This window comes from Rhineura floridana, chromosome 17, assembly GCF_030035675.1.
Source record: "Rhineura floridana isolate rRhiFlo1 chromosome 17, rRhiFlo1.hap2, whole genome shotgun sequence".
Lineage (NCBI taxonomy): Eukaryota > Metazoa > Chordata > Lepidosauria > Squamata > Rhineuridae > Rhineura > Rhineura floridana.
In genome coordinates, this window is record NC_084496.1 from 815,175 (window position 1) to 833,622 (window position 18,448).

General features: G+C 51.8%; 1 protein-coding gene across 1 annotated transcript; it reads right to left on the reverse strand.

Annotated features, from left to right (window-relative positions):
• Nucleotides 1-1,093: 1,093 nt before the first annotated feature.
• Nucleotides 1,094-18,371, reverse strand: GGA2 (golgi associated, gamma adaptin ear containing, ARF binding protein 2). The gene is made up of 15 exons (XM_061600207.1): nt 17,470-18,371; nt 13,693-13,777; nt 12,458-12,533; nt 11,407-11,505; nt 10,385-10,508; nt 9,756-9,859; nt 8,156-8,236; nt 7,799-7,942; nt 6,995-7,076; nt 5,103-5,207; nt 4,250-4,402; nt 3,527-3,667; nt 2,958-3,127; nt 2,269-2,379; nt 1,094-1,658 (listed from the first exon to the last, which is right to left on the reverse strand). Exons 1-15 carry the CDS (start codon nt 17,510-17,512, stop codon nt 1,545-1,547), a joined length of 1,632 nt encoding a protein of 543 aa, XP_061456191.1. The 5' UTR covers nt 17,513-18,371; the 3' UTR covers nt 1,094-1,544.
• Nucleotides 18,372-18,448: the final 77 nt, after the last annotated feature.

Below are 18,448 nucleotides of genomic sequence, written 5' to 3' on the forward strand. Positions count from 1 at the left end.
GGAGCACCGTTTCAGCCAGCAGCTCTTCAGGTGAAGCCTCTTTATGGCGGCGGCGGCAGCAGAACAGGCAGGTGCAAAGATTCGCTTAAGGAGCAGCCTTTGCCCCAACCAGACACACTCAGAAGGGCCCCATTCCCTCCCATCATCCTTGCAATAGCAAACCAGTCCACATGAAAATTTTTCTGCTCTGCAGAAAAACAAAAACAAATACCGGCTGCGGTGATGAGTTTGTCACACGTGACAACATTTGGACCATGAAGGTCTCTTGCACTTTCTGAATTAGGAAGTGATCATCACAGCCTGATCCAGCTGGACTCCCCTCTACTGGACCATCTACCCTCTCAGAAGGATCCTGGAAACTTGAAAAAAATGGAAATGGACTGCCTTTAAATCGATCCCGACTTATGGTGACCCTGTGAATGGTGTTTTCATGGTAAGTGGTATCCAGAGGGGGTTTCCCATGGCCTCCCTCTGGGGCTGAGAGGCAGCGACTGGCCCAAGGTCACCCAGTGAGCTTCATGGCTGTGGGGGGATTCGAACCCTGGTCTCCCAGGTCGCAGTCCAGCACTTACTATATGATTGTTAATACCGTGCAGTGTGTGTGTTTTAAAATGCTTATTAATGTAATATATAAGCCACCTTGAAAGGATTTGTATCCTGAAAGGTGGAATATGAGCAACTGTAATACATAAAAATTGGCTCCAATTGCTAATACCATCACATTAAGTTTCTGCAAGGCCAGGGCATCCTAACTTGAAAAGTAGAGTTCCTGCAAGCACTATTGTGGCTCAAGCAAAGTTCTAAACCAGATTCTGCATTAGTTGACTGATGCACCAGATCATCATCTATTTAGAGCTGAGAGATGTGAAAGGTCATCACATGCACGCTCAGCTGTTTTTGTTCCTAATTTGGGTGGTTCCAGAATCTCTGAGAAGTTACTTCCATTTAATTGTGTATCATTGCCTTATGCATTGCATTCTGTTGGTCACCCTGCCCCCTTACTAGTTCTGGGCTCTCTTCCATCTCAGCTTTTCAGCTTCCCCCATCTCCCACAACCCTCCCCCCAACCCGGCCACGTTTATCTCTCACTTGCTTCTTAGAAACAGCAAAACTTTATTGTCCGTATTCTGTGGAACATTGGGTTGCACACATTCCATAATATCACAGATCCTCAGCCAATAGGAAAGAGGATACATTTTATGCAGAGGGTTACACCCAGTCCTTAAATTATGTAAGACAAGATACATTAAAAGTGGCATTTCTAGCTTTGGAAAAACTGTTCTCAAGACAGAAATGAATTGGTCCCTTCCAAGATTATTGGGGGGAAAGTATCCAGTGTTGATAATAAAGTCCAAATGAATCAACAGCTACTTCCCCCCCACAAAAAATGTATTGATTGGTTTATAAGAAGAGGAAGCAGCCTTGCTCCAAAGCGTCACAAAAACAAAACTGACATTAATGGCCCTGGAAAGGGCCCGGTGCTGGTATCCCAGGGCCACGGAGATGGTGCTTTGGGGTATCTCCTGAAGTCACCAGGCAAGCTGTCACCAGCTCCCACCCCACAGCTCTGCATGGGGGATATCGGACACCTCCCCGGTTTCTACGTGGGCTGTTTCGTTTTGGGTGAATGACAACCTGTACCTCAGCCGGAGTGGAGCCTGGGGGTGGACAGAAAAAAACAGATACAACGGAAGGACAGGCAGGCAGGCATGTGATGCTCTGCTCTTTGAGGCAGGCCGCTTTAGGCAAGGTTTTCCCTCTTATGAAGGGGGACCTACCCACCCCCTTGTGCTCCGCCTCGTGGAGACCAGACGGCAGTTGCTCAGCAACCAAGGCCCAGCAACCAAGGCCCAGTCCCACCACTGAGATACCAGCCTGGCTCAAATTAAACCCTGAGAACAACCAACGATCCAACCCTGCCCGCTATTTCTGGTTTAAAGAAAACGCAGCTGAGGAAAGGGTCAAAGCTCTGCCTGCTAAAATCACAAGGGCTTTTTCTACATTACGGGTGGCTCCCCTGTGGCCCTTCAGATGCGGCTGGACTCCCAGTTCCCATCAGCCAGCATGGCCAATGACGGGAGTCGGAGTCCAGCCACATCTGGAGGGCCACAAACTCCCTTGCCCTGCCCTACATTGTGAACTGGGAGTCCAAGAACCGACACCAGTGCCTGGCGGGGGGCGCACCACTTAGCCCCTGCCTGCTGCCCAGATGGGCCCACAAGGCACACATTGGCCATCACACACACACACCCTGTCCCAGCCACATACCTTCTGAGGGTTGGCCAGAAGCAAGACTTGGGAAATGACAGACGGGGGCAGGAGGGGGTTGAAGGCCGGCAGCTCAGACCCTGTGGCCAGTTGCAGCTTAAGGGCCATCGACTAGTGTTCATCGGGGAGAGAGAGAGAGAGAGAGAGAGAGAGAGAGAAGCAACACAAATAAGGTGCCAGGCAAGGTCAGGGCAAAGGCTGCAAGAGAAAGGTCTTTGGCTCCTCTCGTCCATGCAGACGCCTGACATCCTCATGACACCATGTGACAGACAGGTGGGCAGCCCCACTCTTTTGCCAAAAGGCAGGCTATACATTTCTTAGCAAAATAAAATAAAAGGTTTAATATTTATGCTGCCCTAATTAACACAGAACCATAGCAAGCTGCCTTATATTGAGTCAGACCATTGGCCCATCCAGCTTAGTACTGTCTACACTGACTGGCAGCAGCTCTCCAGCATTTAGGGCAGAGGTGTCTCCCAGCCCTACACGGAGTTGCCCTCAGGGACTGAACTTGAGACCTTCTGCATGTGCTACCATTGAGCGATGGCCCTTTCTCAGCTAAATAACCATCTGGATCTTGGCACTGCAAGATCCCAGAGTTCTGGATGCATTTAGAGGAAGTGTGAAACCCCCAGTTCAGCGCATCGGAAGCCTGGAGGGAAGTCATTTGGGCAGCCCCCGTCTCTCACCTTGGGCACAGCAGCCTGGAACACAATCTCCCGGACTGGGTGAGGGCATGTGCTAAGCAGCGAGAGGACCAGCACCCTGGCGGCTGGCTGGCCAGGAACTGGGTCCCTGGAGAAGTGAAGCATCCCCTTCAGGCCGTCCCGCTCGTAGACAGTGACAGGTGGAATCGGACCTGTTGCGGGCAAGAAAAGTGACAACCACGTGACGGTAAGGAATAATGAACATCGGGAGCTGCCTTATACCGAGTCAAACCGCGGGTCTATCAAGCGCAGCACTGTCTACACAGACGGCAGCAGCTCGAGGGGCATTTCCAGCCTGGCTTCTGGAATGTGAACTTCTCTCAGGCCCAGTTTGTGCAACCATGCTGGCTGGCGCTGATGGGAGCTGGACAGTCCAAAACAGCTGGAGGGCACCCAGTTGGGGAAGGCTGTTCTATGGCAGTGACAGGCAAGTGACAACACACAGAGGCTCAGCGGACCAGCTAGCCAGGCTCGGTGGGGCCAGTGGAGCTTGCAGCTGCCCTGCAGCAGCCCCAGTAAGAAAACGAAAAGCCCCAGAGCCTTGCACTTACTCAGAGTAATGGAACTCAGCGGGATGCAAAGCTTGGCCAAGGAGCCGTCCCAGGGTGCAGGGCTAGGAGGCAACTGCGGCATCGCTTCAGGGGTCCTACTGGAGAATGGAGAACCGGCCGCCGTCAGGCTGTCGGGGAGTCCTGGGAAAAGAGAGGCACACACAGGTGAAGGGAACGGACCCGTTCCTTCCCACCAAGACTGCTGCTGCCTCAGCAACACCCTTGCAGGCTCTTCCCTCTTGCTCTCGTCACTCTTGACACTCCTGCTCAAAGGCTCAGAGAGATCTGGAGCTCAGTTCAGCCCACCACCTTCCCAATTCCATCCCGTGGGGGGCAGGGACTGGGCAAGGGGAACCAGAACGGCTCCAAGGCCCCTGGCAGGATTGACTCTCAGAGGTGGGCTCAAAAGCCCCAACCAAAATTAACTGGGTGTGGCCTGGATCAAACAAGTGCAGGACTCTCTCACACACACAGGCTCAGTTCATCCATCAAACCTTATTTATTTCAGAATTCATATGAACTGCTCTACATTCAACCAATACTTGAGCAGTGTGCAAATGTTGAACAGAAAACCCAACTGTAATCACACCATCACTTTTCTCAGACATTCGTCTCCTGCAAACCCTTTCCAGAACCAGGAAGCTGGAAAACCGCACCATGTCCTCAAAGAAGAGGCATGAACCCTCCCTCTGCAGCCCCTGAGCTCCAGCCCTTCGCACTCACCTAGTGGCATCAGCTCCTCATCCAGTGAGGAGGGGAGCTTGCCACGGGAAGACCCTGCCTTTGCACTCTCTGGAGCCTGCAGCCCAGAGTCCAGCTCGGAGAAGTCAATGAGCGTGACACTGCTTGCACTGTCCGGAAGGGACCGAGGGGCAGCTGAAAAGAAAGCAAGACTTAAACAATGTCCGTTCGCAGGGTGGAGGTGGCTGTTCCAAGGAGGCGCATGTTCCGGGGAACGCTCTGGGAGGGGAAGATCTACCCACTACAATTCAATGCACAGGGATTGTTGCACGTGGGCTCCCAATTTTAAAGGCTGGCCCCCCTTCCTCACAACCCCAGCTTGGCCGGTGTTCAGCTGCATTTCACTTTTCTAGCAAAGTTATGTCTGGGCTGAGCTGGCTCAGCCAATAAAAGTACTTTAGGACACAGTTGAGCTCCCTTTGGGAGCAACCAGAGCTGCCAAACCAACCAGAAATCAGGCAAACCTTGCCAGGCTTTAAAACAAACGCTAGCTCTGCTCAGGTTTAGCAATGCTTCTTAACATGCTCCCTGACTAGCCAGCTACCTGGCCAGCTCAATAAGCAGGACATGCGGAATTCAGTACATAAGGGTGCTTTCCTTTCCTGTGTAAAGGCAGAGATTTAAGGCAGAGACATCCTGCAGCTTGGTTCACTAAAGAGATTCAGTTTTCTGCTCACCCTTCAGATCCTCCCCCCCCCTTTAACCCCTTCCCAATAACTCTGAAGAACCAACAGGTCCTGTTGGGCCCTTTGTCTCATTTCCCCCCCCCGGGCTGAATCCACCCGGGGCCTCCCTGGCATTTTACAGAACGGGACCGCCTTGGCAGCTTACTCACCGCCGGTATCAGCAGGGCTGGTCACAGAACCCCCAGCGGAGCCCACAACCTCCCTGTAGAGGCACAGCCCTTGCGTGAGGCTTTCAGTTGCCTGCAGAACCTCCCCTACAGGAACAGCAGGAGACAGAATATGCACCGTGGATTTCCCAATGCTCCACCCTTAAAAGGCAACGGGGGGGGGGGGGACAGGGACTCAGGCCTTCTTGGACCTCAATGCCCACCCACCCCAGAAATCCTGCTCTCGGAGCCTCTGTCACAGTCACTTCACATTCCACAGAAGGCTCAGCCTCAGAGCACCTGCTTTGTATGCAGAATGTGCCACATTCAATTCTGTCCGTCTGCTGCTCAAAGGATCTCCGGTCCAGGCCCTGGTGAGCGTCTGTCAATTGACAGCCCACGGCAGCCGATCAGATGGGCCAGCAGTCGCAGTCATTAAAGGCAGCTTCATAGGAAGTCTTCTAACGCTGGAGGTTCAAGCCACACGACATGCAAGCAGAAGGCCTCACAGTCAGCCTCCTGCGTCCCCAGACCTAACTACTTGGCCCCACCCTCGTGCGCCACGGCTAGCATAGGGGGCCTGAGCCTGGCTCAACATAAAGCAGCGTCAAGTGACTCTACGTTCTTTGGGTTAGCACAACTTCCCACAATCATGATGCCGCCTGGGTCTCTACAGGGCCCAAGGGCAGCTATGAAGGGTCAGGCAGACGCAGGAGAGGGTGGCCCATGCCAAGGAGGATGGCCCTCCTGGGCTGCTCCACGAGGCTTCCTCCACTGGACACTAGACACTGCTGCCTGCAGGAAACCTGGAATTCTGTGCAGCTCAAACAAGCTAGAAACCTCACACGCCACTAATATTCAGCCTAACAAGAAGAGCACATTTTCTTCTCTCTCGTTCTCCCCCTCCACCCACAGGTACCTACAGATGGGAAGAAGCTGCCTTTTGTCCATCTAGCTCAGTACTGTCTACACTGACAGGCAGCAGCTCTCCAGGGTTTCAGGCAGGTGTGCGCAGCTTAAATAATATGGCCTCGTGGGCCAATGTCGGGCCTGTTAGGGGATGCTTTACAAACATAGGAACCTGCCTCATCCCAAGTCACACCAGCAGTCTGTTTAGCTCAGTGCTGTCTACACTGACAGGCAGCAGCTCTCCAGGGTTTCAGACCAGGAGACCTTCCCAGCCTTCGCTGGAGATGCTGCCGGAGATTGAACCTGGGAACTTCTGCATGCAAATCAGGTGCTCTACCACTGACCTACCACGTGTGCATGTGTGTGATGGGATGGACCACTAAGACCACATTGGTCATCGTAGTTTTCTTTTGGACAGCGGCCTACATCGCAAGGAGGTGAACAGGGAGGGGACGTCGGACATAACTAAAATGGTAAAACTTCACTACGAAACTACAAATACTTTAGAAAATGCAATACAATTAAAAAACTTTTCATATGTGCATCTTAGTAACTAAAATTCTAAAGAGGGAGAAAATGGATTATTTTATGGAAGATTGGTGGCCAGTAATCACATATTTAGGAAGTGAACCTGTGAACTGTTGTTGTTATGTGCTTTCAAGTCGATTACGACTTATGGAGACCCTATTAGCAACCTCCAATAGCATGTTATTAGCCACGAAAAAAATCAGTAAAACAATGTTACACACACACACAAATCAAATTCCAACATTCTAATGACAAAAAAATCTAACAAAATAGCTTTCAGACTGATTAATTCCCATTTTGCGGGGAAGGGGCGGTGTTTGTCCCATTTTCAGTCTGGGCAAATCTGTGTTTCTGGGGCCGGGGCTGGGTCCAACACACATACACATTCTGGGGATCCCCTGCAGCCTCCCTCTCTTCCCCTAAGCGCCTCCAGTCCCTCAGCCCCGCTTCATTCTTACCTAAAGCCTCCTCGTCCTCCACCGTCTCGCTGGCCACTCGGAACAGCAGAGGTCTCCGCCTCTCACACTTTGTGGCTGTGTCCTGTGGAAGGGTGCAGCTGGGCAGAAATTTCACTGGCTCAGCCCCAGTGCCCCAGTTTACCAAGCCACAGCCTCACCCCTGGCTGTGGCTCAAGGAGAGGGAAAAGCAGACCACACATGCGCAGAGGAATTTTATTGTTATCACTCTTCCACATGTTTCAGGGCAGAGTCCGAGCACTCGAAATTAATCTGGGGCTGAGCCCGAGAACCGAGTTAAGCCCAGCCCACATTCTGGATGGAGCAGCACGTATGCAGCCTCAGGAGCTCAGCCAGCCTCCTCTTTCCCCAGTGGCCAACCAGATGTCCCCATGGGAAGCCCACAAGCAGGGCCTGAGCGCAGCAGAGCAGCTCTCTCCCTACTTGTGCCCCTCCCCAGCAAGCAGCATTTGGAGGCAGAGCGCCTCTGACCCGGGAAGCAGGACACAGCCGGTGCTACTACTTGTCATGGGTAATCTTGTGTCCTCCATGAATTTGTCTAATCCTTGTAAGAACGTGAGAGGAGCCTGGTGGTGCTGGACACACCTTACCACAAGAGACTTGAAGAGGCCCCACAGCTGTCCCTGGGAGCCCCCACCCATGGCCAGGCAGGTGAGGGGTCCTGCAGCATGAGAGGCTCCCCAGAGAAAGGCCCTGCAGAGCATCCTGGCTGCGGCGATGCCTTCCACGCCCGGCCATCCAAGTTGCTCTCAGAGTGCCAGGAGGGAGGCAGAGGGCAGGACCCACCTGCAGGAGCTCCAGGGACTCGGGCATCCCTGCGCCCGCCCTTGCTTGGCGGCTGCTCAGCATCTCCTCCAGGGCCTCCACGCTGCTGTGAGCTTCCTTGATGGCGTTCGTTCGCCTGGACACCTTCGCCGATTTCTCCTGCTCCTGCAAAGGACACAACTCCCTCGGATTACATGGGATTTTCTTTGAGGAACCCGCTCACGGGTCCCCCCCGCCCAGATGCATGCACTAAGGCTTACGAACAAACCACCCCAGGAGAGCAAACCAGAGGGGGGGGGAGAGAGACCACCGGAGCATCTTTCTGAGCACAGATCTCCCCAACACCAGCGAGACCCCGACTGGGGGGGGCAGGCCTACCTCTCTGATTATCTCTTTGATCAGCTTATTGGCTGCCTGCAGGTCCTCCAGGTTTTTGCTTTTTAGGAGCCTTGTTAAAAGCTGCGGGGAGGAGAGGGAGAAGGTGAGGACGGGGCCCAGAAGCCTTGCATCACAGTCCATGACACACTTTGGCTCAGGCATTTACAGGCAAAAGAGAAGAAAAAAGTTCCTAAGCACCAAATGCCAAAAGAATAAAGATGCTTTGAACATTTACCAACAAGATTCTCAGGCCTGGTTTTGCACACTAGAAGCAGCATCTCTCAGAATTAAGCTTTTAAACCAAGATATTAAAGAACGGGGCGGAGGTCTGTGGCTCAGTGGGTAGAGCACCAGCCTTGCATGCAGGACGTCCCAAGTTCAGTCCCCAATGGCAGCACCTGCAGGTAGGGCTGGGAGCGAGACTCCTGCCTGCTGAGACCCTGGACAGCCACTGCCAATCAGTGTAGACAAAACCAAGCTGGATGGACCAACAGTCTGACTGGGTATAGGGCCACTTCCTATGTTCTTAAAAACAATGGTCAAGTTGCCAAATGTTTTGCTCCTGTGGCCTTTACTTCAACGCTGTTCGGCAGGCCACAGACCAACTGAGACTGAGCTGCCCCTTCTGGTGTGGCAGAAAGAAATACTGCGGCCAAATCTGAAGTGCAGGCGGGGGCGGCTCAACCCTTTCCTGCTCTGCATCAAAGAGTTTAGGGTGGGTGACTGGCTAAAAGGAAGACACCTGGCGCCTTAGAGTCCACGGCTGCATGACGGGGCAGGGGAGAGGGGGATTTGGAGAGGGTCATTCCCCCAGCCCCAACTCCCCCCTCCCATTTCAAGATTCCTTGAGCTCTGGATGGATCTGTCCTCTTCACAACCGAAGGGATTCTTCTGGGCTGGCAAAGGAATATTATCCCCCTACGCCCCACCCTTCCCCCAAAGCTATTTAAGCTACTACGGGACCAGAGCCCCTCAAAGCTTAAGATGTCCTGGAATGGGGAGGCGATGGGGGTCAGGGTCTGCCCCCAACAACCCACATCCCCTGATCCCCAGTTACATAAGAAGCAATCAGACCACTGGAGTCTACCTAGCTCAGTACTGTCTACGCTGACTGGCAGCAGATTTCAGACGGGGGCATTCCAAGCCCTGCCTGGGAACACTGCCCTTGGGGATTGATCCTGGGCCTTCTGCATGCAAGGCTGGTGCTCTGCCACTGCGCAACGGCGGCCCTTCCGGCTCAGAAGTCTCCCATATGGTGCAAGGAAGGGAGGTTGAATACTGGCTGCAGAGACGACCTCTGACCTTCAGATACAGACCCCTTTCCCAGTGTTGGCACGCAGCATGCTCAGTCACCATCTGACTGAGAGAGGGAGCAGCTGAGTTTTTCTGTTTAGTTTTTAAGGAAGACCTTTTGCACTTCTGCAAACCTCAGGGTTCCCAGGCAAGCCACTACTTCCCTCGGGTTTGTCACCCTCTGTCAGAACTTACACTCGCACACACAACCCCCCCACCCACACATTTGCTCTTTGAAGGAAAGGGGGGCTGCTGTCGCTCTCCCCTGCAGCGTGAGGCTTGACCACAAGGGGGGAGGGCAGGTTACCTTGGATTTTTCATCATCTCCGTCAAAAATAGAACTGGCTGGTCTTGGAGAAGGTGGGGGCAAAATTTTGTCTTCCGGTAGTTTGGGATCTTGTTTCACAATTCCTGAAATTAAAGTTGCAGTGTTGGCACGCTCACAGTTCAAGGATGTTTAGGGCAAATCTAGCTCAAGCTGGCTGGCTGGGCCTAGAATTGAGAGATTCAGAACATGCCTTGCATGTTTTACTTTCTCTGGTCCTCCACAGTTAAAAGGAATGTAAAAATTGAAAGCAAAAAGAGAAAATCTTGAGCTTTAAGCACATGCAGCTAAACTGCACATATTCACAGCAGTTCATCATCTGCTGGGCTTCCATTCTGTAATTTATGGAACAAATTACTACAAGAAACGGCAAGCGCCACCAGCCTAAGTAGCTTTTTTATAGGAGTGTGTGGGGGAGAGACAGAGAGAAATAGCAGCTTCACAAACCCCTTTCTTCCAGGAAGAAAAGCACTTTCTTCTGCCTCCCCTTTCTCTCCCCCCACCCCAAAGAGCCCAAAAGCCTTATGAGGAAAGGGCGCATCAGAACCATTTTGGTCAGCAGGCTCAAGGCCTTGTGACTTTGAGATGAGGAGATACAACCAAATGGAAACCTTGTTTCTTCAGCATTTGATAAGCGTCCCGGATTTTCACTTCCTGAGGAAACCACACGGTCCAACTGAAGAGTGCCTTGATGATGCGAGATTTGACTCTGTCCGTTGACCATGCCCCAAGGTACTGAAAGCCCAAAGCAAAGGTGGACAGGACCAGAGAGAGAGAGACCAGCATGGACCACCACCACCCCGCAAAGATAGCAATAGTCCTCAGTGCAGGACTGGGCCTGCTGCACCCAGCACCTGCCACTCTCCATTCCCCCACCCAAAATAAACCCTGTCAGACATTTCAGATGCTTTCTGTCCTCAAGGAGTGCATCTGCACCTTTAAGCCAAGGATGGCTCACCTGTGGTCCTGCCAGACGCTGCTGGACTACAACTCCCATCATGGCTGGACACTGGGCATGGAGTCCAGCACCACCTGGAGGGCCACAGGTGAGCCACCCTGCTTTAACACCTTTGCCGTGCGGGTGGGCAGGTGGCCCCTCCCTATCCTGCCTTTTGCTTTTGAGATCCTCACAATATCCCTCTTTCAGGGCTCAGTTTGTGCCTCAGAATACATGAAGGCACAAGGGCCCTAAGAGCAGCCTGGCTGCTAGATCAGGCCAAAGGGGGCCCACCTAGTCCAGGCCTTGTGCGCAAGAGCAAGAGCAACTGCCCCTCCCCATTTGCAGTTCCCAAAAACTGGCATTCAGGGACAGACTGCGGAGGAACTACCCTGCCACCGTGGCTTGTAGCCATTGGTAGCCATTGGTAGCCTTAAAATGGAAGAGAGTGCCACTGAGCTTACAAAAAGGGCCTTTTCTTCAGTATTAAGGCTCCACATTTTAGCAGCGAGTGAACAGGCCCTCCCATGAACAGGCAGGCTCGAGGCACAGACCAGCCCCCTCCTTTTCATATGTACACAAGTAAACTCCTAACCTTCTCCTGACTGTCAGGATGTGAAGGAGGCACTTCCAAAGGGACCCATTTCCTGATAAGGGCCTCCCTCCCAGCCCCCCTTTCCCTGCCTGGGCACCTACCTTGGGAGACAGGACTTTGATGAGCCCATTCAAAAACCGGAACTTCCCCATTTCGTGATGAAAAGTCTCGCCACAGTTATTCACGCACGTCTCCAGGACCTGGCAGGAAAAACAGGCAAGTGCAGCTTTAATCCCTCGAAGGGCAAATCCACAGAGGAGCTCCGGGGGTCAGCCTTGTACTGAGGTGCTGGCCACCCCCAGCTGGTGCCCCCAGAAATTCAGGGACGGTCAAAAGTGGAGAAAGGAGAGCCTGGGAAAGCACCCCAGGAAAAGGGGGGGGCAAGAGGTCTGACCCTTCCTAACTCCAACTATATGGCTACCTTCTAAAAGAGGCGGCAATGGGCAGCCGTAGCCAACTTGGCACTCTCCAGATGTTCTGGACGACAACCCCCATCAGCTCCAGTCAGGACAGGTGATGGGAGTTTAGTTCAAAACGTCGGGGGGGGGGTCACCAGGTTGGTGATGGCTGGCACAGATGCTCCAGGTTGGCTGAAAACCACTCCGACCTGGAACCTGTCCTTGCTCACCCAGATCTGGGAATTTAGGATTAGCCACTGCAGAAGGAAAAAAACCCTGCACGTGCCCATAGACACTTTGTATTTTCAGTTCACCTGTGCCAGAGCTGAGCCCTGGCACGGAGAACTGATTCCAAGTCACCTTGGCCACACAGTTCAGAATGAGCCTTAAGGAGGAAAAGCGGTCTGGGGGGGAGCAGGAGTCAGACATGGCTGAGTGCACGTATAGGGTGGGAGGAGATGGACTCAACCAGGCTGCAGTTGACTGGGATGATGGAAATGGGGGTCGTATAAAACAGCCACAGCCAGGGCGAGTCAAGTGACAGGAGCAGGCAGTTCCCTCCACCCCCCAAAAAGAGAAGAGAGTTAAGTCCCCAATTCATGACACGCGTTCTCAGAGTATCAGCACCTACTGTCCACACAACAAAAAGTCAAACAGGGAGGGGCAACGCAAGGCTCCATGGGGACACCCCCCCCCCGGAAGCTGCACCCAGGATACTGCAGGACAGACGCGCCAGCACAAGGTCCGCACTTACGGTCAGCGCATGTAGAGCCTCGGCCTCCTGTGGTGACTGGATCTTATGTTCCAGCAACGTCAGAGCTACGCCGGGGCTGAAAGACAGGGAAAAAGTGAACGCACTGAAACCGTTCTTACACTCACCTTCGCAGCAACCGCAGGAGACGGTGCAATGCTCCTCTTGGGAAGGCCCAGCTGCTCTGCATGCACAAAACCTCCAGTGCAACCCCCAGTGGCACCTGGGGGGCTGGAAAGGACTCCCTGCCTGGAACCCTGTAGAGCTGCTGCCAGTCAGTGTACACAATACTAAGCTAGCCAGACCAACGGCCTGACTTGGCGTAAGGCAGCCTCCTGTTTTCCCAGTGGGGAACTGGCACTGGGAGAGGGAGCAGTTTGTCCAGTGATGGGCAAGAGAGGTGCACCCGTGCACCCAAGTTAGGCTTTCCGCTTTTGCCACACAAGTTCCAGGATATAATTCCCTGACACCTTCCATATTCCCAGAGACATTCATTACCAATTGCGTTGAACCATTTTCTTCCAAAAGGGCTCAGACTTTGTGGGGAACCAGCTGATGAACGGAGGCAAACCGTTGGGGATTACTTTCCGCAGGTGGTGGAAGGTGGTTTAAAAGAGGGATCGTGGCTGCTGGTGATGTATATATATGTGCTGCTTTGGCATCTCGCCAACAGGTTGTGCAGATTTTCGAAACAATATAAAAGTCTACTGCACCTGTTTGACCAGAGCCAACAGCAAGATAAAAGAAATGTGCGCATGAGCCACGAAAAGTGAAACCGCTCCCAAAAAATGAGTGCCCATCTCCACCAAGGAAGCTGAAGGGCCCTCTTGGCACTACATAAAATGCAGGAAAAGGACCCGTGAGCAGCTAAGTGGCAGAAAGAGAGCCGGGTTTCTTCCAAATCCATTCCCGGTCAAGGAACGTTGCCAGCCATTCAGGACCTGCCCCATGGCTACATTTCACGAGATACAAGAACTCCCATAAGTCATTTGCTTTCAGCAAACATGGCCCAAGGTTCATCTATAAAATTCAGCTGATTCCTGGGGACAGGCAGATCCACAGCATGGGAACACAAGCAACGCACACACAACAACAGAACCGCAGGCCAAAATCTGGCCACACAAGTGGGAAGACACAGACGCCTCTCTCTTCTCCTGACCAGCCGGGGAACACACTCACTCCCAAACTCTCTCCCAGAACAGCCCCAGTGGAAAGGTCAACTCGTGCGGCAGTCTTACCCGCTGGCATCCACGTTGACCTGGTTGCTAAACCTCTGGATGCACTCCCAGTTTTCCTCAGGGTCACTGGGGTCAGTGGCCTTGTCTGTCGAGGAAGACAATTGGGAACAGTCACCACAGTGTTGCAGAGAGAGGGCACCAGTGCAAGCAAGCACAGTCAGACCAGCCCCAAACGTCACCTGTGTCTCCTCCCCCCATCTGTTTGCCATGAAGAAAAATGTTATATATAAATAAAAGCAGAAAGTGAAACCGCTTAAACTGGGGAGGCAGTCTAGGCACCCGCTGGGGCATCCATATCTAACAGGTCCACAATTCATTTGGAAAATAAACTAGGAATGATAGGGAGGCATCATTAGTTGATACAGACAGGAGATTTGTCTGCTTTAAAGGGCTCAAGCGGGAGAAGGAAGACCACCGTTGGAAAGTAAATGGCCCACGTGAAACCCCAGAAGGCTTCTGGCAGAAATCCTTTAATCATCGCTAGAGATTTTGAAGAAGATGAGACAATATCGGGTGGAGATTTTAATACCATTACAGATGTGTCTACTGAGAAAACATAATTAAACAGGTTTTTGCTTTTTTAGCTTCGTTGGCAGTTATAAAAACAAAATATCCATTCACTCAGCAAGAAAAAGAAATGTGATCACATCTGCTATGACAGAAAGAGACAGGGGAAATTGTATCTTCATAAACCTTTACTTCTGAGAATGTCACAGACTGCAGATTTTTAAGGGAAACTAAAAATTGTTAAAATATGTTTGGAAGAGAAAATGGTGCTTAATTAATCTATTCAGAGAATGGAAACCAAATTATTAAACAGTTATAGCAAAATAAAACTACTGCACTTATAATGGCATCTTAAGATATTTAGGCTGCAGTCCTAAAACTCACCTGGGGGTAATCCCACTGAACTCAATGGGACTTCTGAGCAGACATGTATAGGATTGCACTGTTAGCAGAAGAATTGTCAGGGTCTTTAACTAGGAAGGGAATTCCACACGCTAGAAACAAGCCCATGATAATAAGTCATATATACAGAGAGCCTCCTTTATGTTTCCTGCACCAGCTCTCTCCATCAGGATTTTATTTTTATTTATTTATTTTATTATTACATTTATAACCCGCTTTTTTTCTCCAAGGAGCTCAAGGTGGTGTACATGATTCTCCCCCTCCTCATTTAATTCCCACAACAACCCTGTGAGGTGGGTTAGGCTGAAAGGTAGTGATGGGCCCAAGGCTATCCAGTGAGTTTCACAGCCTAGCAGGGATTTGACCCCTGGTCTCCTAGGTCCTACCACAGCAGTCTAACCACTACACTCTTCTACTGTATTAGCAAATTGTTACCGTTTGTTTAGGTAACTAGGGAAAGATGGATTGACCTCTGAATGAGTCTGGGACAGAGTGCCTGTAAATCATGGGTTATACTGTGTCTAACATTAGCTCTACTGAACGGTAAAACTATTGAAATTAATGGATGTGGATACCTTAGGGCCATTATTTTCAATGGGTCTACTCCTAGTTGGATACAATCTCCCCCCCCCCGATTCTAGTGCCGCATCCTACCGGGCCAAGTTCAAGGTTCTAGTTTTGGTGTACAAAGCCCTATACAGTACTGCTTGGGACCAGGATACCTGAAAGACCGTCTTGCCCCTTAGATACCCAGTCGATCACTGTGCTCTGCAGGTGAGGGCCTCCTGCAGATACCAGCTTATCAGGAGGTCCGTTCTGCACAATACAGGAAATGGACCTTTAGTGTGGCGGCACCGACCCTGTGGAATTCCCTCCCTTTGAATATTGGGCAGGCACCATCTCTGCTGTCTTTTCGGCAGAGCTTGGAAGATTACTTTAAAAAAGTAATAAATTACAGTTACAGTTACATGGCCCCCAAAAGTAGTAATCACCGTTACAATTACAATTGCTCTGAAAGTAACTGATTACTTTACTTTTACTCAAAAGTAATTGCTACAATTACATTTTAGTTACTTTTTAAAATAAAATTGCCTACAAGGTGCTGGCCTTGGCTGCTGCACATCCAAGTAGCCTAAACAACATTAAAAATAAGCACACACACACAGAGGGTAGTAGTATATATTTTTTTATCCATAAGATTAACAGAATGGCATAACAGAATCTCACATCCCCTCACCCCACCCCCAGCAATGATACCCCAACACACATATTTTTGTATATTTATATTGCCTTCAGCTCTTTTCTCCTTCCACTCCTGTCAATTTTTAAACAATTGTTTTCTCCACGCTGTCTCGCTCTCCACCTCCTCCCTTGTCACCTCCTAAGCACCCATAGAGCATGAAGGAAGAACAACGCTGCACAGAAGCCCAATTTGAAGCACATTATTGTTATTCACAAATCAGAGGAGCAGAAGACTTCCCCTGCTCACCCCCAAGTAATGCGCAAAAGTAATGCTGGAAACATTACAATTACTCATCAAAAGTAATGAAGTTACTACTCGTTCTATTACCAGCAAAATGTAATGAAGTTACCCACTCGTTACTCAAAAAAGTAATAAATTACAAGTAATTCGTTACTTGTAACTAGTTACTTCCAAGCTCTGCTTTTCGGTGCCTTTTGAAGACTTTCCTCTTTCAACAGGCCTTTTAGGTTGAGACCTATCCCAGTCTGCTTCTGTCTTAGAATTGTTTAATATGTTTTTAAATGTTTTTAACACTGTTTTGTTTTAATGTATTTTAAGATCTGTTTTTATGGTGTTTTAAAGTGTTTTTAGTGCTTTGTTTGCTACCCTGGGCTCCTGCTGGAAGGGTGGGATATAAATTAAATAATAAATAATAAATAAAAAGTTATACTGTAATAATCTGCCTTGAAGAGGTTTAGTCAGGTTGTGCTGAAACTGGCCGGGCTTTTGCAAGAGAGAATGTCTGAACGGGTGCTTATTAAACAGCAGCATAAAATGAGCGAGGAGCCTCTTTGGATTAACCTACCAGGCCCTTCCCTGGAACGCGGGAGCAGCCGTGCACAGCTTAAAGAGGTTATGCTGCTGCATGAAAGGGATGAATATGCCATCCATCCATGGGTGCTGGGGCAGCGTCCACAACATATACTTTCTTGGGACACAAAAGTCAGTAACAGGATGGCTCTTGGGTCATTAGGCTCCCCGAATACTGTATAGGAAAGATTTAATTCAGTATTTCTTTGTGGAGAACGTACCTACCACCAATTCAAGTCTGGTTTAATTAGAAGTAAATTTGTGACACGGAAGGAAGAGAAAGAGATGCAGAGAGAAATGGTGCTTTGTCAGAAGGAAAGCCAGAATCTCCAGAGGCGCTTTTGAAGCACAGTGTCAAGGCATTTCGGAGAGATCCTGGCACAGACCGGGCTTTAAATGCCAACAAAAGATGCCAAAACCGGAGTTTGGGCTCCTAAACCAGAAGCGCGGACTGAAGCGCGGAGCGTTGCTGTAAGCGCACGCCGAAGACTCTGGCGATGCGCTCCCTGGAGATCGCGCTCCCCTTCTCCGTCCGCGAATTCAAAAATATACGGGGGGGGGGGAATAACCTGCGGGACTTTCCAGTCGCCCAGCGGGGAACCGCCCGGAAGGCTCCCTCCCCTATTCCCCCTTCGATTCCCACGCACAGCACGTGCAGACGGCACTTCCCCCCACCCCGGGGAGAACCAAGCCCAGCCTAGCCCGCTCCAGGCCCCGATCCCGCGAAAGGCAGGCGCTGCGGCCTCTGCGCGCGTGCAGAGCGCCCTGCCCTCCGCACCGCGGAGCCTCACTCCCCTCCCTAGGCCCGCACTCACGCAGCAAGAGCTCCAGCGCGCCGGGGGGAGCCGCTCGAGCCATGGCCGCCCGCCCCGGGACGCCAGCAGCAGCCGCCGCCTTCTTCCTCTTCGTCCGGCCCACCCGAAAGGAGGAGGAGGAAGACGCCTCTCTTCCCTCCCCACCCCGGCAGCGCGTGACCCTCCGGAGCAAAGCCCCCGCCTCGGCGCTGCAGGGGAGGGGAAAGGCGAACCGCGGGGGCGCTGCGGAGGGGCAGGAGAAGGGGGGGCGTGTGAGGGGCGATGGGGCGACCCGGCACCGCTGGAGGGCACCACGTTGGCGGCTCCTGGATGAGCAAAACGCCTAACAGGAACAGGCAGGATAGGAGGAGAGTGGTAGATCAATCAATCAAGAGGAGACATTTAGAAATAAAAGTTTCAAGGGAGGGCGGCTGGTGGCCCACAGAAGCCAGCACCGAAGCCGCTCTTGCAGCCCCTGGCTTGGAATGCTACAATGCTGGCAGCTTGCTTTGGTTGGCCTCGCAGGGAAGTTGTGGCGCTCACAAGGAGGCGAGTTTCTCATTTGGGCATGTAACGCTAGACTGGGCAGAGAGCCCATGGATCCCTGCAGGGAGATAAGAGGGAGCTACCCAGCTCTTAAAGCACAAAGGGCGTCATTCCCCACCCAGCAGGCAAGAGGCAGGACTCTGCCTGGTCAAGGTGACTTCCATGCCCGACTTGGGAGAGGCACAGATTCTGCCACCGCTGAGAGGCCCAGTCCAGGGCCGTTCACGGTTGCTGAGCGCCGGATATGAACACAGCGCCTGGGAGCCAATAGGGAGGCACCAGCCTAGTTCTGGAAAATGGGGCTCAATAGGAGGAGGCCAGTCTGCCAGCTGCCCAACATCTCCTGTGCCCTCTCCAGCGGGAGGGTCAGACTTTCAGAGAGGAGATTGGCCCACGCCCCGTGGCCAGCCCACCAGTCCTGAAGAAATGGCCGGCGGGAGGACGGTGACATGGC